Source organism: Schistocerca cancellata, chromosome 2, assembly GCF_023864275.1.
Source record: "Schistocerca cancellata isolate TAMUIC-IGC-003103 chromosome 2, iqSchCanc2.1, whole genome shotgun sequence".
Taxonomy (NCBI): Eukaryota; Metazoa; Arthropoda; class Insecta; order Orthoptera; family Acrididae; genus Schistocerca; species Schistocerca cancellata.
In genome coordinates this window covers 693,773,688-693,801,249 of record NC_064627.1, presented here as the reverse complement: position 1 = coordinate 693,801,249, position 27,562 = coordinate 693,773,688, and the positions used below count along the sequence as shown (strand labels likewise).

Here is a 27,562-nt window from a genome sequence, read left to right as displayed (position 1 = left end):
TTACTGCATTTTTATATTTTCTCCTTTCATCAATTAAATTCAATATTTCTTCTGTTACCCAAGGATTTCTATTAGCCCGCGTCTTTTTACCTACTTGATCCTCTGCTGCCTTCACTACTTCATCCCTCAGAGTTACCCATTCTTCTCCTACTGTATTTCTTTCCCCCATTCCTGTCAATTGTTCCCTAATGCTCTCCCTGAAACTCTCTACAACCTCTGGTTCTTTCAGTTTATCCAGGTCCCATCTCCTTAAATTCCCACCTTTTTGCAGTTTCTTCAGTTTCAATCTGCAGTTCATAACCAATAGATTGTGGTCAGAATCTACATCTGCCCCAGGAAATGTCTTACAATTTAAAACCTGGTTCCTAAATCTCTGTCTTACCATTATATAATCTATCTGAAACCTGTCAGTATCTCCAGGCTTCTTCCATGTATACAGCCTCCTTTCATGATTCTTGAACCAAGTGTTAGCTATGATTAAGTTATGCTCTGTGCAAAATTCTACAAGGCGGCTTCCTCTTTCACTCCTTCCCCCCAGTCCATATTCACCTACTATGTTTCCTTCTCTCCCTTTTCCTACTACCGAATTCCAGTCACCCATGACTATTAAATTTTCGTCTCCCTTCACTACCTGAATAATTTCTTTTATCTCGTCATACATTTCATCTATTTCTTCATCATCTGCAGAGCTAGTTGGCATATAAACTTGTACTACTGTAGTAGGCATGGGCTTTGTGTCTATCTTGGCAACAATAATGCGTTCACTATGCTGTTTGTAGTAGCTTACCCGCACTCCTATTTTTTTATTCATTATTAAACCTACTCCTGCATTACCCCTATTTGATTTTGTATTTATAACCCTGTAATCACCTGACCAAAAGTCTTGTTCCTCCTGCCACTGAACTTCACTAATTCCCACTATATCTAACTTTAACCTATCCATCTCCCTTTTTAAATTTTCTAACCTACCTGCCCGATTAAGGGATCTGACATTCCACGCTCCGATCCGTAGAACGCCAGTTTTCTTTCTCCTGATAACGACGTCCTCCTGAGTAGTCCCCGCCCGGAGATCCGAATGGGGGACTATTTTACCTCCGGAATATTTTACCCAAGAGGACGCCATCATCATTTAATCATACAGTAGAGCTGCATGTCCTTGGGAAAAATTACGGCTGTAGTTTCCCCTTGGTTTCAGCCGTTCGCAGTACCAGCACAGCAAGGCCGTTTTGGTTAATGTTACAAGGCCAGATCAGTCAATCATCCAGACTGTTGCCCCTGCAACTACTGAAAAGGCTGCTGCCCCTCTTCAGGAACCACATGTTTGTCTGGCCTCTCAACAGATACCCCTCCGTTGTGGTTGCACCTACGGTACGGCCATCTGTATCGCTGAGGCACGCAAGCCTCCCCACCAACGGCAAGGTCCATGGTTCATGGGGGGTTCATAGGGCAGATACTCAATGAATAAAATGAATGATACTCAATGAATAAAATGTTAGGTGACAGAAAATATCCTACACCATATAACAAGGATGCATCAGGAAGTCAGCATAATTATCCCCTACAAAAATTATGGTTTTAACTATGAAGGTTGGGCCTTCTATATTCTCCACCATGTTTTTTCCATGCTTTAATTTTTATATGCATCTGATGGTGTGGCTATAAGGCATAAAACCAGTGGTGAATTACAGAAAATATGTTCAAGACGTAGTTGTCTGTGCAGTTCTTTCTATTAAAAAAAGTAAAAAATAAAAAATTGTGAACCCATGTATTGGTAGGGGGCTTCACTGAACTTAAAATGACCACACTATTTGGTGAATAGTGCCTTTCCCAGCTGGATGACTCCATTCTTCTTGGATCAATCACTTGTCCAACTACCCTCTCCATAGATTATAAGAGAAACTGTAATCATTTATTGCAGTGTTTGATTCTACTTAATATAAAGTTCCCAAAAAGGCATTTCTGGCACTGAGAAGCAACTGAAACAGTTGAAAATGAGTAATTTGTCAGGTTTAGATTGAGTTCCAATTCGGTTTTACAGAGATTAGTCTACTGTATTGGCTCCTTACTTATTTTACATTTATTGCAAATCTTTCACCCAGTGCAAAGCTCTAAGCACCTGGGCAAAGTGCGGTTGAGGGGTAGCAGGCAGATTTCATATTTTTAGATTTCTAGAAAGTGCTTGAGTGGTGTCCTCTGCAGACTTTTCACAGAAGTTGTAGCATACAGAATGGGTTCCGGATATGTGAGAGGTTTGAAGGCCTTTTTTGTAATAGAATCTAGTATGTTGTCCTCAACAGCAAGTGTCCATCAGATACAGGTCTGTCTCAGGGAAGTGTGAGAGGACCACTCCTCTTTATACACAAATGATGACACAGATAAGGTGAGCAGCAATCTGAGAAAGTTCGCAAATTATGTGAAGTATATGAGAAAGTATCATCACTGAGTGACAGAATTATGTAAACAGGATTTATATTTGGTATAATGAATGGCAGCTTGCTCTAAATGTAGAAAAATGTAAGTTAATTCTGGTGACTAGGAAAAACAGTCCCATAATGTTTGAATACGATATAGTGGTGTGCTGCTTGACTCAGTTCCATTAATTAAATATCTAGGCATAACATTGCAAAGCAATAATAAATGGAACCAGCTCATAATGATGGTAGCAGGGAAGGTGAATGTCAACTTTGGTTTGTTGAGAGACTCTTAGGAAAGGGTAGCTCATCTACAAAGGAGACTGCACGTAGAACACTTGTGAAATGTTGGACTGAAGGGAAACATGAAAACAATTCAAAAGCTTGCTGCCAGATTTGTTATTGGAAGGTTCAATCAACAGGTGAGTATTACGGAAATGCTTCATGAACTCAAATAGTATCCCTTGGGGAAGATGAGGTTCTTTTTGTGAAACACTTTACAGCAGACTGCAGAATGATTCTACTGCCACCAATATTCATTTTGCGTGGATTGTGAGAGAAATTAGGGCTTGTACAGAGGGATATAGATAGTCATTTTTCCCTTGCTTCATTTGTGAGTGGAATACAAGGTACCCTCCACCATATTCCACACGGTGGCTTGTGGTATACGTATGTAAGTGTAGATGTACTCATAGATTGATGTTTGCCAAAGATATTCACAAAGATAAGTGACTACATGTTGTAATAATCTTGTGAATGTTGGGGTGGAGGAAAATATTCATAGACTGGCATATTGATATTTTATTATCTTGGTATATACATGTTTGTTTGTAGAACTACAGAGTGAAAATTTAATAATTTAGACGACCTGTAAGCTCCGACAATAATTTGCTTTACATAAAATATAGTTGCTTAGAAATGTATAAAAGTTCACAGTAGCATTTGAGTAGTACAATATATGCACTGTGACCATGGAACTTCAGTATGGAGTAGCATCACCATGGGCTGTATCAGAACAGCTAAACACTGTTGCATGGAATCACAAAGTGCCTCAATATGCTGCTGGAGAATAATCTGCCATGTGGTTTGGTGGTGCATCCACAAATTGCAAACTGTGGCTGCAGGAGGACTTGAACTACTGTGTGAATAGCTTTAAAATATGAAATTTAAAACTTTGGGTTTCGTTTTGATGTCTTCTGTTGTCACATTACACTGTGTGATGAGTGACTGGATAGAAGCCTTTGACACGCTTAGGGATTTTATGTAGGATCAGAATTCTCTTGGGCTCCCAGAAAGATCCTTTGCTAAGGTATGTTGGTTGAAGTCTTTTTACAGATGCATGAATTTCTACTAACTTTTGCCTTTTTACTTTTCCACATTATTTTTTGAGCCAAGTGCGCAACAATCCGTGTTTCCATTACAACTGCATTTTCATGTCAACAATATGGACATCTGCTTATTTCTATCAGTGATCAGTAAGTTTGTTGTGTTCAGTGCCTGTGGAATCGAAAACCACCTTGTGGTGTTCAGCCAGCAGAATCCATATGTGAAAGTGCACTACAAACATTTTGCCACTTTCATACTGATTAGTAGGTTATTGAAAGTGTGTGCCTGTGATTAACATTCTACGTGAGATCTGAGAGCAGTCATTGCGTTGCTACAAGTGAAAATAAGTGTGTAAACAAATAACTAAACTCTGTGTTGAGTACATTATTTGAAAATTTGCCATGAAACTAGATTTCAGCAATATGACACAGACATCTGACAATGACCTGCTGAGTGCAAACCTGAAATCACATCTAAGACACACTACTATTTTGAAAAAGTGAAACATCAAGATAGATGTGATCACAATGAAATTTATTCCATTGGTTAGGGACTTGACACTATGCAAATGATTAGCATTACAGATCCGTAAATGCACTGTGACTGTGAAAATTCAGTATGTAGTAGTGTCACCAAGTGCTGCAATCAGAGCCATTAGACATCATTGCAGGGAATCAGAGTGCCTGAATATGCTGCTGAGGAATACTCTGCCAAGCCATTTGTAGATGCATCCACAAAACATCAATTGTTGCTGCAGGAGCACTTGAATGAACAAGGTACTAACCAACCACATCCCAGACATGATCGATGGATGACCTGTCACATGAATAGGCAGGTCAGGGAAGCAGAGGTACCCATCATTCTTTGAAGAAGCCTTGCACATTTCTCAGCACATACAGCTAGGCATTGTCCTGCTGAAATGTGGCATGTGGAACAGCGTGCAGGGCAGGTAATGCCCCAATCTGTAAAATCTCCCTGATTTAGCAGTAGCTGTTCAGATTGTACTCAAGGTGTATGAGGCAAGATCGCATGTGCAGTGGTGCCCCAAACAGTCACACTTGGTGTTTGTCTGGTATGCTGCTCAGCAATTCAGTCTGCCTGATTGTGTTCACCACTGCAGCTTTGAATATGTATGCAGCCATCACTGTAGGACAAGTTGGCACAGGATTTGTCTGAAAACACTACATTTTGCCACTCAGCATGCCAAAGTTGGCATTCATGTGGTGTCCATTGCAGTCTGTGGCACTATTGGGTTCTGGTCAATGGAAGTGACACAGTGGTATGAGTGTCGTCAGTCTAGCTATCAGAAGATGCCATCAGACCATCCACATAGACATGTCCACAGCTTCTGCAGTGCTCAATGCACTTTCATGCCTGTATTCCTCCCTGTGATGTCTGCAAGGCCTAGTGACTCTTGGTTACACATTTCCACTTTGTTTGATGGCTCCCCACTGACTGAACATTTTTTAACACACTGATCTGTCTAGTCATACAAAAGAGGTTGCTGATGGGCCTATATTCCTGCCAAACTCTGCAATTAATTCACTTATTATGTTTCCACTGTTTTACACATCCTCTTAGCATGTCGTGTTGCACACCATTGCTTCTGAGTGTTTTACCTTTTACAGTCCCTTAGTGTACATCACAGGATGCCTTTTGTATTACAGAATTAAAGTGTATGAGTAAATTGTGTACATTGATATGTAGACATTCTCAATTCAACCACTGTTATGGTTATCAGGAATATAGTCATCCTCATGGAAGTCAATGATAAGGCTTGGGATCTGTCATTATAACAGTTTGATCCTATGTTGGATGAAGTTTTTGAAATTTCTGTAGTAGACTAGAGAGAAAATTTTAAAAAATCTTAATTAGATGAACCATCTAAGCAGAAGCATAGCAGATCAAGTTATCAAAGCATAATGAATCGAGAGATACCATGTCAACATTATCACTTTTCTTAGTCAGTTCACTGCACCCAATCTGATATCAAAAAGATAGAATGAGTGAGACCAATCAAACAGCAGTGCTCATCAGTGGTCATAAAGACAGAAATATAGCATATACATTCCCAAGTAGTCAACAGAATCCACCATGCCCACAGTGTTTCCAGACTCATCAATGTAGAGTCCGTATTCGCCATGACATGATATATTAGAGGTGCAATAAATGAGGCAATGTGACAACTGTTTATCATAATCAGACATGGAGCCTGAAGCCAGCTCTGTAAAGTAAGAGTACACGCATCAGCAACATTTTGCAAGTACATAACAATGAAACCAATGTGCCAAGTATATTGATGTTAGCATTTACAGTGAGTAATGAACCTGTAACATTCTGGTCCATTAGTGTCACTTATCAATGAAGACATACACTTGCAGTTTATTCACCTGCTTTGCATTCAACTGAAAGATGACTGTAAAATTGTAGTAACCAATCAATTCTATGAAAATATCAACTCGCAGTATCTGCTGAATACAAGAAATTTACCCAAAACATAACTTTTGCCACTGTGACTCCTTATACAGCTGCTAAAATTTTTGGCTCTGACACTTTCACCAACGTTTGATTTCATATTAAAGACCCTATAGTACTGTATCATGTTCCATATTTTTTAGAAATCTGAATATGCCTTGCCAAGAATTGGTAACCTACTGGTGAATGAGCATGTGTGTCGACTTTACTGCATTGGCACTGGAGACAATACTTCTTCCACTCTCTATAGTCCCTCTTTGGTTGCAGCCACACGAAGCAGTCTAGAACCACATGGAGCATAGGTCTCATACCTGGGTGTCTCAGGCTGTGTAGGGATTCGAGTGCTTGCCGTCGGAAGTTCAGAGGAATGTATGGACGTGGCTTGGCTGTGGACACATTGCAATACAGTTGCACACTGGCACCAGGAATGCCTACGGGTTGTAGTTGCAATGAAATCCTTGCATCTTGTAACAGGTCTTGCAGCTCTTGGCCTGACCTCTGTGCTTCTGCAAGTGCAATGTAGTCCAGTGAAGAGACACTGCTGATGTGAGAGAGACAATCCACCATGAAGTTGTCAATCCTGGAAACGTGTTGAATGTCCATAGTGAATGGGTCAACGTATAGCATTTGAGTTTGTTGCCTCAGTGAGCAGTTTTGATTATTTTCCTGGAAGGCGAATGTCAGTGACTTGTGGTCTGTAAATACTGTGAAGGCAAAAGCCTCAACATAAGGATGAAAGTATTTGACAGCCTCGCACACTGCCAGCAGTTCACAGTCTTACGTGCTCAATTTCTGTTGCAACATTGTCAGCTTTCCAGAGAAGAAAGCTAGTAGCTACCAGGCCTCATCAATGTGTTGTTGAGCACACTGCCTATTCCTGTCTAGCTCTCATCTACAACCACAGCCAACAGTGAATTCAGGGATGCGCCAACATGCCACATCCGCTATCGCTTGTTTTGTTTTCTCAAATGCCATGATCATGTCATCTGTACAGGTAATTGTCAAATAGCCTGTAGCCCCTGGGCCCAGCTCTTGAACTTCAGATGCATGTGGCAGATGTCGCCGATAAAAGTCTAGCCCTAGGTAGTGTCTTAATTCCTTGCATGTGGCTGGCTGGGGCAGCTGGTGGATAGCCTGTATTTTGTCCAGCAATGGTTGTGAGCCTGAAGGAGTAATGTGGTGGCCTAGGAAGTCAGCTTGTAGCTGTCCAAAGATACACTTCACCATGTTCAGCACAATTCCGTACTCACTTAGTCATTGAAAAACCTCAACAAGATTCTGGCAGTGTTCTTCTGGTGAAGATGAGAAGACCAAAACGTCATCCAGCTAAGCAAAACAGAATGACAGGCCTTGCAGCACTGAATCAATGAACTTTTGTGAGGTTTGCACTACATTCCGGAGACTGAAAGTCATAAATTGGCTTTCAAATAAGCCAAATGGCATAATAATGGCTGTTTTCATTGGCCACCACAATCTGTGTGTAGACCTTGGTGCAATCTAGTACACTATAGGCACAAGCACAGCTCAATGCATAGCTGAAGTCGTGGAGCAGAGGTATCGAGTCAGGTATTGTGCAGATGTTCAGTGCTCTGTAATTCCCACCCTTTATGGGGATGAGGTATAGCAGTGAAGACCAAGGGCTGTCCTCTTTGATTATGGTATCAAACTCAGACTTAGCTATCTACAAAAAGTCCAGCGCCAGTCAACTTTGTCGGCAGGAGATCAGCGGCCCCTCACTTGTCTTGATATAGCACACAGTGTTGTGCCTGATGTCCTTTGGTATGCCCAGTGGCTTTTTTAACGCTGGAAGGTCCTTCAGTAATGTGGCATACTCATCGGCAGTGGCAGTAATCAGTCGGGCAGATTGGTTGGATGCCTGGCGCCAGAAATCTGCAGCCATCAGCCCGATGGTCTAGTCTACAAGGTAGCTGTTGGTCAAATCTGCCAAAAGGTTAAAGTACACCAAGAAATCCACTTATATTATTGGGTCTGCCACATCTGCTGCAGTGAAATTCCAAAGGAACACATGGCAGAGGCCAAAGTCCAGCTGTATTCTGAGAAAGCAACGGCAGAGTTATTCACAGCCACCAGGCAGAATGATGTACGCGGTTGGCACTGATGTAGTATCGTACATGGGCAAATATGTAATTCGGATCCAGTCTCAACCAAGTACTTACAGCTGGTGTGTTGATTGCTCATGAATAGGCACTACGATGTTGGCCGACAATCTGAGTGATGTTGGCCAACAATCTGACGAAGCACCTATGTTCAATTGCCACTGGCATTTGGGAACACGCACGGTTTGGTGCAGCATTGCGCAAGTTCCCTCAAATGCCATTGGTACTAGCACACATCCTTCTGCGCATCAGATGATGGCATAGGAGAGTGGGAGACAGCCCTGCTGTGGGAGTGTCAACTGTATCTTGGCCAGCTGCGATCTCCACCGACACTGCAACACTCTACCAGCTGGCTAATATGTTGCGTCAGTTGATCGACCTTCACCGCTAATGCATCATACTCAGCTCATGCTACTGTGCTGGCTGATAATAGGTGCAGGTGAGGCAACATCCAGCACCTTGTCGTCCAATCCTGCCACAGAGTCTAACGACATCTCTGACTGCATCGTGATAATTGCCTTGATAGATGGAGGTAAGCGACTGCTCTAGATTGTACTCAGCAGATGATCAGATACCAGCATAAATTTTACTTTTAAGATGCTGCAGATACTGTGAAGGCCTTTGGTCCCCAATGTCTTCTTGAATTAGTATCTGACGGATGCACTCTTCTTTTGAAGCTGATATGCATTTTTTTTTTTTTTTTTTAAATCTTCATTTTCTCATTGTTGGCTGCAGGATGTCTAGTGGTAGATTCTTGAGGCTGCAATTTTGACTTTGTGGGTTCCAATTGACATAATAATTGATGAAGTACTTTCTGTTTTTTGTATTTTATACCATTCTTCTATATCACACTGACTTCACAATCTCCGTTTTCATAAAACCAAAATTTACATTATTACTGCCAAAATGAAAAACACATCAATTTCCATCAGAGGCATGCCAAAGAGTTTAAAAAAGAAAAGAGTTTACAATCTTTCTTGGCAAAAGAAGAATCATCACCAAGTTATATCACCCAGAAATAAATTTAATAATTAGTGTTAGATTGGGCAATTAATAATATGAATTTTAATAATGCCAGATATTTCATAATTCCAAATATTTCTAAAAGAAGAATAATTTAAACTATACAAACAGGAGCTAGTAACTATCAATTGTAACAAATTAGTTTCTTTTTGTACATTTTAACCTGAAATATAATACAACATACAAAAAATCATATGATATTCTTTTAGTGAAACAGCTGAGATAATTTTAACCTATACAAGATTTGAAAATACTCTTTGGTATTGGCTATTTCTATAATAAAAGGTAATATCAGAGAAGGGTCCCATTACATGCTCCAATTGGCTCACTGCCAATGCAAATTTAGATGTGTCTCTGGTAAAGCCTGAATAATAATAAATTGCCTGTACCTGGGCAAACCACAGCACCAGATTTTGCAGCCAGGATGGCGATAGTCTCAAGGCTAGTCTAGATACTGCTGAGTTAGCAGCTGCTTGATTCTCATTAATTCTTTACTGGTGTTACACACGCACAGGCAGAGCAGATCACATCGGGGTCACTGCTTTAGCCACAGTGTAAATGAATTAGGTCCTATGATTCTGCCATGCCTGCTACAGAAATGATGCATACACCAGAGTATGTTAAACTAAATTATGGAACTTTATTTTTGTGTGCCGCACTAAAATACAGAGCTTATGATTCTAGTAATGTGCAACAGTCTAGTCAAGGTCAGTGAGCCTCTCGTTCCTAGTGTTACTAAACACGTGTAAAAGGAACACACACTACAGAAAGATAGATAGAAAACATAGAGTAATTAACATATGAAAAGTAACTAAAACAAGGAATAAATGATATGAACTTCGCGTGAATAAACACAATGCCTCTGGCAGCGCACACGGAACTACTGATGCATGCACGCAAATTTGACCCTCACACTCTAGCACACACACAAACATGTGCAAGTAGACTCACCAGAAAGTAGGTTAATCATTCCTCCACATTTCCATCAAAAACTGCAGCACAATAGGAGTAGCTTCTGTGCCTAGGCCCCCATGAGTAAGCACTCACATTATTGAGTCCATGGCTCAAGTGGTACACAATAATACTTTGAGAGCCCATCACAACACTGGCACAGTCACACCTGGCACCTCTCAGTTCCAAGTAGCAGCCTCCACATGGCGCCAACAAATCAGGGCCGCTTTTTGCTTCTGCACCACATCCATTGGCTTGTCATATTCATCATCTAATAGTTGCCACCCACCACAGATAGTGGAAGAGAGGCTGTCAGCTGGTAAGTTCTTTGTTTACCTAAACATTGGTGAAGATGGAGATGCTTCTGCTGACAGGCAGAAATGGCAGTGTGCTGTGAACACTGTCACTGTTCAGTGGCTGCAACCAGCTCAGTTCACTTCCTATACATACACCACAGAACACATTTTCGCAAGTTCCTTTCAGAAGACTACATTCCAAAGTAGCACTCATTGTATGAGGAGAACTAGGATCGTTGAACAAGTGTGTGCATGATTAATTTTAATCTCAGTGACAATATCATAGATTGCCAGGAAACATTCAAGTTATTAGGAAAGGATTACAAGCAGTCTTGACCAAAAAACACCAAATGCTGTACTGTACCATCACCACTAATAAATATTATTGATTACTTCTTATTGTCTTGTCACATTTCTATTTTATACCACTCTGTCAAGTAAGTGAGTAATTTGATAGCACTAGTGGGAAAACTGCCTCCTATTTTTTGGATCATAATTGTAATTAACCTTTCTGTTACCATGGATGTTTTGCTGAACTGATAGTAACAGTCAGTTACAGCATACCAACACACACACACATAGCTGGCCACTCTCAAGGTAATATTCCACTGTTGTCTTGAGATAAAGCTGTCAGAAAATGTTTTTGTTTCAAAGACAGGAAGTGAACCTGCTATTACAACCAGATGCAGCATCAGTTGAGAGAAATCAGCTTTCCACTAAGATCTTTCCTACCAAAGCCTATCCACAACTATAACTCAAATCTGCAAACCAGACACTGAACAGACCTGTATGGAAGTGGATCATACACCAGCTTCCAGTTCACTGCTGTTGCCAACACCTCAACAGAATCCACAGTCCTGCCTCTCCCTATGAAAACCAAGGCCCTCTCAACACATCCCTCAAGTCTAGCACTGTACAGCAGCTACAAGCAGTTCCCAGCTTCCAGCAGTCTATGGTGTGGTTATTTTGGGAAAACTTTAAAATGAACATAAAAGTAAATGTATTTGGGAAGGTGCCACTGTGACACAGTGCACAACTATATCTCTGAGGTCATCGGTGTTTGGTCTTTTATGAAAACCCACCAGTATCCAATCAGCTTCAAAAGACCTACGCTGTGTTTTGGCTGTCTTTGGATAAATGCTTAGCCTCTTGCTCCATTATGACTACAGGCACAGATGTGGTATATGTTTGAGAATGTATATTGTTAGCCTGTGAATCATCACTGGTTATCAACATGGACTGGCTTGCTTCTTTTTAGGAAAGGGCAGTGTGTTAGTGAACCTTACAATAATTACAGGCTGGAATATTACAGTCTACCTTGTGATTAAGATTTTCCTTGTTCTGATAACATTTCCAAAGGTCTATGTGGGAAATAACCTCTTAATTATTGAGTATACTTAGCATTTGAACACAATGTGTAAATAAATTTGGTCACTTTTAAGCCTCTATTGAGGAAATCATTATTCTATGTTGGTCTACACCAATAACAGTTTATTTATTTATTTATTTTTAATCAAATAGGTGATTAGCATAAATAAGAGTTTCAAGTGAACTCACCTGTACTGCAAATAAGTATGGGGCATGCTGCAGATGTGTAACGCGAGCATAGACTGCTCCACCAGGGGCAAAATCAAGACCTCTGGAGAGATCGACATCACTTTTCTGCCAAAATGTTGCGAATTCATTTTTTATTGAATTTGCTGTTATAAGCTCTATGCCAGATACATTAACACCAGGAAAAGTTAACTGCAAAAGAATTGCCTTTATTAAAAGAAGGAACAACATGCTCCTATTTATCTATTTTTATTTTAAAAGTTGGAAGTTAATTATTATGCAGTACATCACTTATATATAACCGTGTTTGCATATAAACAGATCATAGTTTAAATAGGCTGAATATATACGTTGGGATAAACAACAAGCCTCTCTATCTCCATATATTACTGTTTGTTTTAAAGTAAAAATACCAGCAGCTGGCAGCACAGGACATGATTTCACTGTTCTTACTGTATTTAATTTCCACGAAATGTATTCCAATATTTTAAGACAATGAGTGTGGAATTTGTTTCTGTGCATTCTTAAGTATCATGAATTGTTCTTGGAGTTCTGGGTGAATTTATTTGGTGCACAACTAATGCTCCAGTTCATTTTGAAGATAGTGAGTGTGATTGTGATAAGGTTTTGAGAAGGGCAGTCCCACACATTCATCCACATTCTTTGAATAAATGCACAATATTCCTTTCTTTGTGTGCAGAAATGTTATCTTGCTGATGTAGAAGATTTACAGTTCCATATAATTGTCACAGAGTGTCTAAAATGGTTACATAAACATCAGTGTTCATTACATCATTGCCTGAGCCAAAACTGAGAAAAACAGTTGTAGGCCACCTGCATTGTGTTTCACTATTATTGCAACACATGTAAGTAACTGCACTCAGTGGACATTTGTTAGAGCCTCACATAAAACATATAAAATACTGTACCATTCCATAAAAGTTTCATGTACTACTCCATAAACAGATGGGGGACATCCACTACGATATACATTACTGTTGTGCTGTGAGTGGAATATCTGTGACTTCACCTAAACTTTAGTTTGTTCTTAGCATCCATGGTGAACACTTGGGTATATCTGACCATTATACTGTTAGTCTACCATACCACGTTGTACCTGATTTATATAATATCCACACTGTCCCTGACTTCCACATTGGTGCCCTTCACAGTAGTGAATCCTGACAGTTCGCAATGACCACTTAAGAGATAATTTTTACACTGATACAGTTACTACATGACCCACACATAACCATCATGTGCTAAAATTTGCATGCCATGCGGATGCTTTAGATTCTGGATGGTGCAGTGCTTCTCAGTTGACTCTTCAATCACCTACAGTGATCAATCTGGTGTGTGATGTGGTTCAATAATGTGTTTCAACTTATGATGTCAGTGACAAACAATTGAAAGTAACAAACAGTATTTCTGTGGGTCTCATCGCTGTTCCCATACTGCAGAAACACTATGCACCTAATTAACTTACCCCCATTGTAGTGATTCGAGAATTTCCGCATAAATTCTAGAACCACTCGCTGTTCTACCATCTCAAACACACAATATTTTGAAAAATAAGTGCGAGAGGACATTCATACTACATGACACATGTTTATGTGTGCAGGCTGGAAAGGAGTCACGAGCACAAGGTAGATGCAACGGTTGACAAGTGTTTGCCACTCGCACCACAGAAGCTATATTGGAAGAACAAGAAGTGTTTATGTATTTTATGGTGTTTTACATTGTTGATGATTCTAACAAGAAAAAAGAACAGTTGAAACATTCTTAATTATAATTCAGGTACTGGACTTGAGAGAAGTAGGACATGTTCATAATTGCGGGTGGTTATTAAGCAAACTATATTGTAAATGTATTCTAATCGGATCTGATGTGAGATGAGTCAGTTGACTTGCATGAGTTTGAATATTTATATGTGGAAAATATTGAATTTGATCTCTGTGGAAGCTGAAATATACTATGACTGAGTTAAAAGTATTCTTCAAGTACTAAATTATTTCAAAAATAGAGAGAAAATGTTATAAATTCCTGTAACCAGCATTGTTCTTTGGTGAAGAAGGTTTTGGAGATCGACAGAGCTGGCAATCCAGAGAAGATCGGCTGCACAGATCAAGTAAGTCAACCAATGAGTGAGAGGTGTGAATTTTGCTTGCAATCCAACATCACATTACTTCTTATCATCACACATCGTTAGACCATTAGGAATGTGGGTGCACTCAACAACTGTGATACAACTTTCAAATGATAGAGCACAGCAATCAGTTGTCCTTTTCTTTCAGGTTTTATTAGCAAATCTAGATTTTGGCTAGTGCCTAGCTATTATCAATGCACTATTTCCTGGTATCAATGCATGTCCTAATATGCCAGTCCCCTGTTCTTTGGGCTTCTATCACAGTTCATTCAAGACTATGTAGGACTAGTGCCTAGCCATTATCAATGCACTATTTCATGGTATTAAGGGGCTATTACACTATTAGTAAGCACATGTTTGGTGCTAGTGATAACAGTATATGTTCAAGTGTAATTGCTTATAAGTACAGATAGAAAGTGAATCTATAAGACAACCCACTGGATATGATTGGTAAGGTGGTATGTTGAGAACTGTTACTACAAACATAGCAGGACTGATGATGTTCAACTATTGATCAAAGTAACTTATGTCAGTCAATAAGGACACATAAACTTGTGATGTGTTACCATTTTAAAAGTTTAATATTTGAGACATGCAACTTTTCCCTTCTCTGAAACCTGCTTGCTGTGGTATTAGAAGAGACTCCACCTTTCTAATCTTAACACAACATATCGAAGATGGATATGAGAAATGGCTCATTGCAGGTGCTGTCTTTATCGATCTATCCGTAGCTTACAATACGGTCAACCATCAGCTCCTTCTGAATAAAGTTTATGATATAACTAAAGACTTCAAACTCATGTGCAATATTAGAAACCTTCTACAGAACCACAGATTTTTTTGTGGAATTCCAGGGTAAGAAAAGTAGATGCAGAACTCAGAAAAATGGGCTACCACAAGGCAGCATGCTTGTGCCGCTATTATTCAACATCTATACCAACAATCAACCTATACCTGAAGGAACTCGAAGCTTTATTTATGCTGATGACTACACTATCACTGCTCAGACTGACTGTTTTGAGACTGTAGAAGATACACTATCAAAATCTTTGGAATAACTCACTATTTATTATCATGGGAATTACTTGAAACCTATTCCTGCCAAGACTCAGACCAGCGCTTTGCACCTGAAGAATAAACAATCAAATGGATCCTGAAATATATCCTGGGGAGGCATCGAACTCGAACATAATCCTACTCCCAAATATCTTGGAGTAACTCTGGATCATGCGCTAACATATAAAAAGCATTGCCTAAACACCAAACAGAAAGTGGCAGCCAGAAATAACATAGTGCAAAAATGACAGGTACATCATGCGGTGCTAATCCATGCACTATGCACTTAAGCACACTTGTTCTATGTTATTCCACTGCTGAATATGCGTGTTCAGTGTGGTACAAGTCTAGTCATGCCAGGAACGTAGATGTGGCTCTAAGTGAGTCTTGTCGGATTATCACGGGTTGCTTAGGACATACTCCTGTGGACAAACTCCATTGCCTCACTGGCATAGCTCCTCCTGAAATCTCGCTGGCATAGCTCCTCCTGAAATCAGATGTGAGGTAGCTGAGAGATATGAGAAAAGTAAGGCCACAATGATGGAAGCCAATCTACTACATAGTCATCAGCCTGCACATCCTAGGCTGAAATCAAGAAAGAGCTTCTTGACAAGTACTGAGGCTCTCATCAAGAATCCACATGCGGCAAGGATCTCGTGATGGCAGGAGAAATGTCAGTATTTGGGAGAATTGTTGGCTCCAAAGGAAGAACTTCCCCCTGGACATTCAGAGATATGGTCAATATGGAGGTCTCTCAATAGATTACGATCAAACACAACGAGATGCAAGACCAATCTGTGGGCTTGAGGTTTCTCTGTGGACTCAGTTCTTTGCCAGTGTGTCATTGAGCAGACTAACAGCCATTTCCGTCAGTGTTCGTCACCAACCACCTGCACCACGAAAGACCTTATGCGAGCTACACCAAATGCACTTGAAGTGTCCAATTTTTGGTCTTCTTTTGTGTGAAATTATGTCAACACATATATTTTTTTATATTTCTGTGCTTTTGACATAATAAATAAATAAATTTTAAAAATTACTTCTCTGTTATATCAGAAGCTTATAAAATTTCATTCAAAGATGGATACATTTATTGAGACACCATGGTCAACAATATGATTGTGCTATGTTAATTATAATAAGTTAGTCACAAATGACCAAAATTACTCAATTATAGGGATGACAGATGTGAGAGTACAAAGACATGAATAAATAATTCAGAAGTTTGTAAAACACCCTCCCCCATAACAGCTGATATAATTGAGAAATCATGGCTAGTTGGTTCCCAATCACCTTTAAGTTATGTTATTATGGTTAGTCAGAGTATTGAACTGATTCTGGGTTCATTGTGTTTGGATTTTTTGCTAGAGTTCCTGGGGCATAGTGCAGCAGAGAAAGGCCATATTATGACGAAATATATCATCGCAACTAGCTGTAGAGTCTACAGCACTATGCGTCATACAAAGTTCATGACTGACCTAAAAGTTTTGAATGAAGTAGAGGAGGATTCTACCAATAGCCTTGGAACAGTTCAGTCATGCTTGCATTAATAACAACTTGTAACTTGAGTCATGAATTCATGTCTGTTTATAAACTCACAAATAAAACCAGATAATTTTCCAGAGCAGTTAGATTGTCCTTTGTAAAAAAGCAATTTTCAGGGAGAACTTCTGGAAGAAATGGGCAGTTCTGTCAACTAAAGTTAAAAGTGCGTTTCAAGATGGTGGAACCCCTGCAAGTTCAAACAGCTTGACAAGCTGCAGAGCTTACATGATGGCCACTGGCTCTGCAGTAGCTACTGACTTGTTTGAGGAAGGGAGCAAAACAGTTCTTCTGGAGATCAGGAGAAGATAAGGCACTAACCACACATGGTCTGTGTTATTTTTGATCCATCAATAAATATTTTCATTAGACATTTGCATTGGTTGTACTGAATATATAAGGTCATGCTGACAAGTAATGCCTTCAAAATTGCTAAAAACTCCTAAACTGCTAAAGCTGCTAAAACTGATAAAAATTTTTAAATAAAACAAACTTTATCAACAGTCTACATAATTAGTCTTCATATCTATATATATTTTCTCAACAAGTCATCCTGGCAATGAACACATTGCTCATAATGAGAGACCCATTTGTTAATACAATCATTGTAGAATGTTTGACTTTGTTGACTGAGCCACAAGCCTACCTCTGCTTTCATGTATTTATCACTATCAAAGTGAAGCCCTCAAAGGCATTCTTTAAGTTTTAGAAACAGATGAAAATCAGGTGGGACTAAGCTCAAATCATATGGAGGACAATCAGTAACAGCGAACCTAAGAGTGAGATTTTGCAGATGTCACAAGACTCATGTGTGTTCTGGCAAAGTCATACTAAAGGAGAACATGCTCCATGTGTGGATGAACTCTTTGAATCTGTTCTTTCAGTTTTCTAAGGGTTTCACAGTACCTTGCAGAGATTATGGTGGTGTCTTTAGGCATGAATTCCAAATGAACCATGGCTTGAGTGTCTCAGAATACTGTGAGTATGACTTTGCTTGCTGATGGGCATGGGCTTGAATTTTTATAGCATCACTGATTCTTTGTGGAAACTTCACTGATGCTCTCCTGTTTTCAGGGACAAAATAGTGAATCTAAATTTCATCATCTGGTGAACCCATCACCTTCACACTCAAAACAAAAGTTATTGCTGACAGGTGCCTAATCTCCTCTGTTTTGTATCAGGAGTCAGCATTTGAGGCATCCACTGAGCACATAGTTTTCTATACTGCAGTTCTGCAATGATGGCTTGTACATGCTCTCATGATATTCCTCACTTACATGGCAGCTGAGTCTGTGTTATCTGATGATTTTCTCTGATGAGTTCATCAACCTGATTCCAGTAAGTCTTGTTGGTTACCATTTGTACTCATCCACTCTGAGCTCCATCTCATGTATTTCTTTCATTACAAGTCACACAATCCAAAAGTGCATATTATGTGAATATAAGAGGGGGAAACATTCCATGTGGAAAAATATATATAAAAAACAAGGATGCTGTTAACTTACCAAACGAGAAAGTGATGGTATGTTGATAGACACAATGAAAAACACACAAACACACACACAAATTTCAAGCTTTCGCAACCCAAGGTTGGTTCAATAGGAAAGAGGGAAGGAGAGGGAAAGACGAAAGGATGTGGGTTTTAAGGGAGAGGGTAAGGAGTCATTCCAATCCCAAGAGCGGAAAGACTTACCTTAGGGGGATTGGAATGATTCCTTAACCTCTCCCTTAAAACCCACATCCTTTCGTCTTTCCCTCTCCTTCCCTCTTTCCTGATGAAGCAACCTTGGGTTGTGAAAGCTTGAAATTTGTGTGTGTGTTTTTCATTGTGTCTATCAACATACCATCGCTTTCTTGTTTGGTAAGTTAACAGTATCTTTGTTTTTTATATATATTGCATATTATGTTGTTGATACAATCATCAACGTACACAGCTTTCATTATTCTACAGATTTCTATTGGATGCACATTTTCTTTGGTTAGAAATTCAATTACAGCACACTATTTCCCACCCACTGATATAGTACCATTAAGAACTGTCATGTAATTCAGAGCCCTCCAGCTGCAGAGGATTGCTGCTTGTGTCAGTCAAGTGGGAAAGTTAACAAAGTAATATGCATGACGAGTGATAGCTTGACAGGTATTGAGAACAGAAGAAAAAAATTCAGAGCCATTACTTTTAAGGACATTCTCATATGAAATGTTAAACATTTCAGATTATCAGAAATCACATGGAATACAATTGAGGTTTCGTCAATGACATACAGAATGAGCATTGTCATCAGATGTGTGCCCTACCACCAGTGTTGGCCAGTGGGTGGAGAATGTTATCACATGTCCTAACTCAAAAGCATTTGTCTAATGAGGACATACCACAACAGTCTAAGATTAATTCTTGGTATTATGCAGTCAAGGTTACTCTTATTGTATGGCCTTCCAATTTCATCTGCTGTGCAATATGTTACCCACATATGTAAGTAAACATCATAGCTTGTGATCTGTAAGGTGATATTGATAGCTCATTTTTCATTAACCAATCTTCCCAGTATACGGCAGCACATGCTAAATTATGACATCCATCCTGAAGAGACATGTGCATTGAGTATATGCATATACCATCTGAATATTGTAACATATTAACAGTCAGTGCTAGAGGGCAAAGTTTATGTATAAATGTAAGGGCTTGAACATTACCATATACTTCTTTCATGTCGAGTAAGACTGAGGTGAGGAACCCGTGATGGACAAATGGAATGTATGTCACTCATTAATATTATGTAATTTTCATATGTTCTGCTTCCTTTTACACAGACATTGTAGGTGCTTGACAGTAAGTAATTGTGTTCCAGCCACTATTAAGTCTTACCAATACATTGTAGAGTTTTGTTGATTATGAGCTTAGTGCAATTAGCTAGTATGATTTTCAGTTAAGTGGCCTTTTTCCTTGCTTTGGTATGAGCTCTATGATTTGTATGACTCAGATACTTGGGAGCAGTTCCATGGGCCAAATTTCATCACCTGATGACAAAAGTATGGTTATCAGACAACAAATGTTGTCAATCCTGGGGCAGTGTTAAAAGCAAGACTGCCTGTTGAAGTTCCCACTTTACAAATGAGGGTGTATAAATAGTGATCTTGCAATCAACTGAAACTGCTTGATTGTTAGCAGATGGTGCAGCAATTGTGTCTGCAAAGTTTCCTATCCAGTATGTACTGTATCTCTGATGCTAGGAAAATATTTTCTGTTTCTAAATCTTGTAACTTTTTGCCATTTGTCTTTCACTTTAGTATCATGGATCATTAAGGTACAGAACAAATTCCATGTGTCACTTTTGCATTATTTCAAGAATCTCTTCACCCTTGCATCAGCTCATTTATGTTTTAGGCACATTTCCCCTGTGGACTACTATCTAACTTCTATTAACAATGGCCTCCTTAAAGCAACAACCTAAGAAAATTATGGATGCCACTGTACTGTAGGCTGTTTATCAAAGTGTCTGTGGAGTAAACGTTCTCATAGATTCACAATATCTGCTCCATTCACCACCACGCATGCCGTAATGGGGTAAGATGGTGTGAAGAAGGTTACATTTTGATTGAAACTGGCTACCATTGTCAATTATTATTTATTGCAGTGAAGACTAATTTTAATTTAGTTTTAAAATATTTTACTGAGACATCTGATATTCTGCTTACATAAAATTTTAGTTCTAAATTACTCCACTGGTAATGACTAACTATCTTCAGGTAGTGCATTAAATAATTTTGGATGCATCATTGGGAAGTTGTTTTGTGTCTTTGTTAACTGACACCTTGGCCTGGCAATATTATCTTTATTGAAAGTGCTATTTTGATGAACTTCATATCTCTTGCTTTAGGTCACATGATTTATCTTTCTGTGAGTGAAACAGTTGAATACATATGGTGTGAAAACATTCAGAACTCCTAATCTGGAAAAAGTTGGTTTCCAATGGTCAATTTTTGCTTTTGATAATAATCATCATTGCTTTCTTTTGCAATAAAAGAACATTATTGTTGGCTGCAGAGTGGCTCCACATGAGCAAACCACAGCTGGTGTGGCTGTGGAACATTGCATAGTACACTGTTAGTAGATAGGCTATTGTTCTGATAGTACACTTTTGCAGTTGGCACATTTAATGTAAACAGCGCTGTGAAAGACTTAGCTGGATGGGAGACATGTTTCAAAGAGTTCCTGCTGATGACTGTAGGTAGGTTCACAGGGTGCTTGAGCTACATCTTAAAGTTTCCATGTTCTCCATAAATCCCAACAAATATCATGTATTGATGATTTGGGAGGGACACCAATTTAATGGTACAGTATCATTAATACTAAGATAAGAGGAATGGAGCAATGATTAATGAGTCAAGATTCCACACTCCCTATGATAAAGCAATTTGATTAGCAGGCCATGCTTTAAAACATTACATACTCAAACATTTCTTGAATTAACCTAAATAATTAAAGGCAACTAGAATAGCAAAATTGTATACAAGGACCACTACTAGGCAACATCTGAACAGGAATCCTGTGGTAGTTAAAGGCATCCTTTATGTCTGGTACAGGCATAGAAGTTAAATTTGTGATGCAAATAATAGTTTGATGACTGTGGATAGCAAAATTAGTATGAGTTCACAGTTTCAGATCATATTACATGTATGATGTTCAAGTTGTTTTATTTGTTTGAGTCATTTCCTACTTCATTCAACACAGTAAGTCTTGGCTGCATATTTTGATACAATGTGTGTGATTTTCCATTACCACAGAAAGATTATGTAACTTATGAAATTTTAAAATAGATATGCTACCAATACACAGAGCTAGATGACCAGATATGGCAATCCACCAGTTTACTGTATTTCACTTTTTGACTAATTACGCTATAAATTGTACTCTTTCTGCCACTACAATATTTGTTCAATATTTATATGTTCTGATTAACTCTTTTATTTTTAAAAATTTACTGTAGACTGTGATGTGCTCTGTCAGTCTTTAATACAAAGCACAGCTGGATATTAAATATGAGTTAGATATTTATTTAGTGAGCTGAGAAGATTATACAAATACACTAACATCTCATGGTCTTGTTTATATTGCCTTGTGGTATCGCTGAATTGTGAACCATACAACCAGAAGCTATTGTCAATGTTGCAGGGTTTCTGCTAGTTTTGGTGTAGTAAATGTAGCCTGTTTAAGCACAAGCAGTACATAGAAAAATAATGATAAGTTTTTTGTTAATACAGGACAGTGATTTAGTTTGCAATAGTTGCTTCTCTTTCCTAATGTTTTGCATTGCTGAAGATTCGCTTCGTGACAGTATACATCAAAAATTATGAAAGAATTAAAAGAAGAAACAGTTCCAGAAGTAGAGACAATAACAGAGATGACTTTATCAGATTGGGTTACAGTAGTGAGAGAAAGAAGAAGGGGGCTGAAAAGATGAAAATGGAACTTGATGGAGAAAATTTTAAAATGAAGTAGTACAGGGTGATTGTAATTAAAGTTAAACTTTCAAACCAATGTAGAAATAACACCACTGGTCAGAATGATGTCAAATTGCTACAGAATATTATCAAAAAAGGGGGAAAATGTATGGCAGAAGAAATATAAATAGTTACAAAATGTACCAGTAGATGGCACTGTAAGCATCATAATTTAATAGTGGTCGACTAAAAATGATGAAAGAATCATGAACAATGCCTAAGGTGTACGTCTGACATTAAACAAACTCTACTACTCAAGTGTGCATGGGTGTACAGGTGTGATACTGTTTGTTACATATGTCCATCCTTCATGGCAGGATAATATCACTTTGGATGCGAAAAATCAATTTTTAATGTCCTGAGGCCAAAAACCGCATAAAAAGTATCAATCACATCAGCTTTTAATTGTCCTGAGACCAAAAACCGCACAAAAAGATCAATCACATCAGTTTTCAGTTGTCCTGGGGCCAAAATCAAATTGGATTATTAATTTCCATGTTGCTTGTGCAAAACATGGTCAATATGCTTTCCAATGTTTTCCACAACAAGTTGAAATTGAGAAACAGAATGTTCCACAATTGATCAAAGTGTTTCCAGGATCACGTTCAGAATGTGTTCCACAACGCATACTTTCAATGCAATAGTTGGCACACTGAACACAACATCTTTCAGATAGCCCCACAGCGATAAGTCACACGGACTAAGATCAGGTGATAGAGACAGCCAGGCTGTAGGGAAATGGCAGCTGATAATTCTATTATTTACAAAATGGTGCTTCAGCAGCTGCTTAACTGGATTTGCAATGAGTAAAGGTGCGCCATCTTGCATAAAAATGATCCCAGCCACACATCCATGTTGTAGGAGAGCTGGAAAGACATGGTTGTGCAAAAGACACTCATAGCACTTACCAGTGACAGTACAGGCAACAGAACTGGAAGCACCTGTCTCTTCGGAAAAATATGGCCCTATGATAAATGATGCCGTAAACCCGCACCACACAGTGACCTTTTCAGAATGCACTGGTACTGGTTGATTTGTGTGTGGATTTTCTGTTGTCCATATTTGACAATTCTGTATATTGACATATGCTGTCAGATGGAAGTGGACTTTGTCTGTTCACAAAATCTTTCACAGCCAGTCATTGTCCACTTCCATGTGAGCAAGAAATTCTAAAGCAAATGTCTCTCTTGCTGGCAGGTCAACAGGAAGCAACTTCTGCACATTGGTAATTTTGAATAGATAGCAAAGAAGGATTTTTTGTAGGATTTTATGCACCTTGATCACAGGTATGTCCAAAGTTCAGGCAATTCTCTGTGCACTAAATGTTTGCACACCACCACTCGTCTCCTCCTGCATTGCTGTGGCCACTGCTTCCAGTGATGTTGTATCAATTCATTTCCTGCCCCTACCATGTTACACACCAAAGAACCTGTCTTTTCGAATTTCTGAATCATTTTCTCCAGACCCACAGCAGTTATTGGACCAATGCCATTTTTCAAACCCTTCAGGGTCCAGAACTTCTGCAGAGTGACATGTGCACAGTCATCATTATTGTAATACAGCTTTACAAGCAGAGCATGATCCTGCATTGAGACAGTCATGGTGAACATCACAGATGTGAAAGGAGGAAAAGCGTGTTTATACCAACTTCAGTGGGTCGTGAGCATGTCAGGTGTTTTCATTTATGTATTCTGACACATACAGCATCATCTCTTCATCAATTTCCACACTATTTTTTGTCTTCTGCCATAAGATTTCCCCCTTCTCCAAAAATATTCTGTTGCAGTTTGACATCATTCTGACCACTGGTGTTATTTCTACAGCATTTAGAAAGTGTAACTTTAATTATAATCACCCTGTATTTATAATGCAACAACAGCAGAGAAGGGAAGTTGCTACCCACCATATAGTGGAGATGGTGAGTCGCGATAGGCACAACAAAAAGATTCACACAATTACAGCTTTCAGCCATTAAGGCCTTTGTCAGCAGTAGACACACATACACACAAACACACACACACACACACACACACGCACACACACACACACACACACACACTCACGCAAATGCAAGTAGCACACACGTCTACAATCTCAGAGAGCTGAAACCACACTTACATATAATGCTACGGATTTAATCAATTAGTTTCACATTTTGAATATTAATAACTTTTGTTAAGCAGTGACTCTTCCCCTCAAGAACCATGGATATTGCCGTTGGTGGGGAGGCTGGCGTGCCTCAGCGATACAGATAGCCGTACCGTAGGTGCAACCACAACAGAGGGGTATCTGTTGAGAGACCAGACAAACATGTGGTTCCTGAAGAGGGGCAGCAGCCTTTTCAGCAGTTGCAGGGGCAACAGTCTGGATGATTGAATGATATGGCCTTGTAACACTAACCAAAATGGCCTTGCTGTGCTGGTACTGCGAACGGCTGAAAGCAAGGGGAAACTACAGCCGTAATTTTTCCCGAGGGCATGCAGCTTTACTGTGTGGTTAAATGATGATGGAATCCTCTTGGGTAAAATATTCTGGAGGTAAAATAGTCCCCCATTTGGATCTCCAGGCAGGGACTACTCAGGAGGACATTGTTATCAGCAGAAAGAAAACTGGCATTCTATGGATCGTGGAATGTCAGATCCCTTAATCGAGCAGGTAGGTTAGAAAATTTAAAAAGGGAAATGGATAGGTTAAAGTTAGATATAGTAGGAATTAGTGAAGTTCGGTAGCAGGAGGAACAAGACTTTTGGTCAGGCGAATACAGGGTTATAAATACAAAATCAAATAGGGGTTATGCAGGAGTCGGTTTAATAATGAATAAAAAAATAGGAGTGCAGGTAAGCTACTACAAACAGCATAGAGAATGCCTTATTGTGGCCAAGATAGACACGAAGCCCATGACTACTACAGTAGTACAAGTTTATATGCCAACTAGCTCTGCAGATGGCAAAGAAATTGAGGAAATGTATGATGAAATAAAAGAAATTATTCAGATAGTGAAGGGAGATGAAAATTTAATAGTCATGGGTGACTGGAATTCGGCAGTAGGAAAAGGGAGAAAAGGAAACGTAGTAGGTGAATATGGATTGGGGCTAAGAAATGAAAGAGGAACCCGCCTGGTAGAATTTTGCACAGAGCACAACTTAATCATAGCTAACACTTGGTTCAAGAATCATAAAAGAAGGTTGTATACATGGAGGAAGCCTGGAGATACTGACACATTTCAGATAGATTATATAATGGTAAGACAGAGATTTAGGAACCAGGTTTTAAATTGTAAGACATTTCCAGGGGCAGATGTGGACTCTCACCACAATCTATTGGTTATGAACTGTAGATTAAAACTGAAGAAACTGCAAAAAGGTGGGAATTTAAGGAGATGGGACATGGATAAACTGAATGAACCAGAGGTTGTACAGAGTTTCAGGGAGAGCATAAGGGAGCAATTGACAGGAATGGGGGAAGAAATACAGTAGAAGAGGAATGGGTAGCTTTGAGAGATGAAGCAGTAAAGGCAGCAGAGGATCAAGTAGGTAAAAAGACGAGAGGTAGTAGAAATCCTTGGGTAACAGAAGAAATATTGAATTTAATTGATGAAAGGAGAAAATATAAAAATGCAGTAAATGAAGCAGGCAAAAAGGAATACAAATGTCTCAAAAATGAGATCAACAGGAAATGCAAAATGGTTAAACAGGGATGGCTAGAGGGCAAATGTAAGGATGTAGATGCTTATCTCACTAGGGGTCAGATAGATAGTACCTACAGGAAAATTAAAGAGACCTTTGGAGAAAAGAGAACCACTTGTATGAATATCAAGAGCTCAGATGGAAACCCAGTTCTAAGCAAAGAAGGGAAAGCAGAAAGGTGGAAGGAGTATATAGAGGGTCTATACAAGGGCGATGTACTTGAGGACAATATTATGGAAATGGAAGAGGATGTAGATGAAGATGAAATGGGAGATACAATACTGCGTGAAGAGTTTGACAGAGCACTGAAAGACCTGAGTCGAAACAAGGCCCCGGGAGTAGACAACATTCCATTAGAACTATTGACGGCCTTGGGAGAGCCAGTCCTGACAAAACTCGACCATCTGATGAGCAAGATGTATGAGACAGGCGAAATACCCTCAGACTTCAAGAAGAATACAATAATTCCAATCCCAAAGAAAGCAGGTGCTGACTGATGTGAAAATTACCAAACAATCAGTTTAATAAGTCACGGATGCAAAATACTAACGCAAATTCTTTACAGACAAATGGAACAACTGGTAGAAGCCGACCTCGGGGAAGATCAGTTTGGATTCCATAGAAATATTGGAACACGTGAGGCAATACTGACCCTACGACTTATCTTAGAAGCTAGATTAAGGAAAGGCAAACCTGTTTCTAGCATTTGTAGACTTAGAGAAAGCTTTTAACAATGTTGACTGGAATACTCTCTTTCAAATTCTGAAGGTGGTTGAGGTAAAATACAGGGAGCAAAAGGCTATTTACAATTTTTAGAGTAACCAGATGGCAGTTATAAGAGTTGAGGGGTGTGTAAGGGAAGCAGTGGTTGAGAAGGGAGTGAGACAGGGTTGTAGCCTCTCCCTGATGTTATTCAATCTGTATATTGAGCAAGTAGTGAAGGAAACAAAAGTAAAATTCAGAGTAGGTACTAAAACCCATGGAGAAGAAATAAAAACTTTGAGGTTCGCCGATGACATTGTAATTCTGTCAGAGACAGCAAAGGACCTGGAAGAGCAGCTGAACGTAATGAATAGTATCTTGAAAGGAGGATATAAGATGAACATCAACAAAAGCAAAACGAGGATAGTGGAATGTAGTTGAATTAAGTCGGGTGATGCTGAGGGAATTAGATAAGAAATGAGACACTTAAAGTAGTAAAAGAGTTTTGCTGTTTGGGGAGCAAAATAGCTGATGATGGTCGAAGTAGAGAGGATATAAAATGTTGACTGACAATGGCAAGGAAAGTGTTTCTGAAGAAGAGAAATTTGTTAACATCAAGTATAGATTTAAGTGTCAGGAAGTCGTTTCTGATAGTATTTGTATGGAGTGTAGCCATGTATGGAAGTGAAACATGGACGATAACCAGTTTGGACTAGAAGAGAATAGAAGCTTTCGAAATGTGGTGCTACAGAAGAATGTTGAAGATTAGATCGGT

General features: G+C 39.2%; 1 protein-coding gene across 1 annotated transcript in view; it reads right to left on the bottom strand.

Moving 5' to 3' along the window:
• The window catches only part of LOC126147884 (phenoloxidase 2-like), a 244,693-nt gene that overhangs the window by 24,607 nt on the left and 192,524 nt on the right, over positions 1-27,562 (bottom strand). Inside the window, exon 11 of the mRNA XM_049915721.1 lies at positions 12,157-12,345. Within this exon, the coding sequence (XP_049771678.1) occupies positions 12,157-12,345 (189 nt within the window). The remainder of the gene's footprint in view (positions 1-12,156; positions 12,346-27,562) is intronic.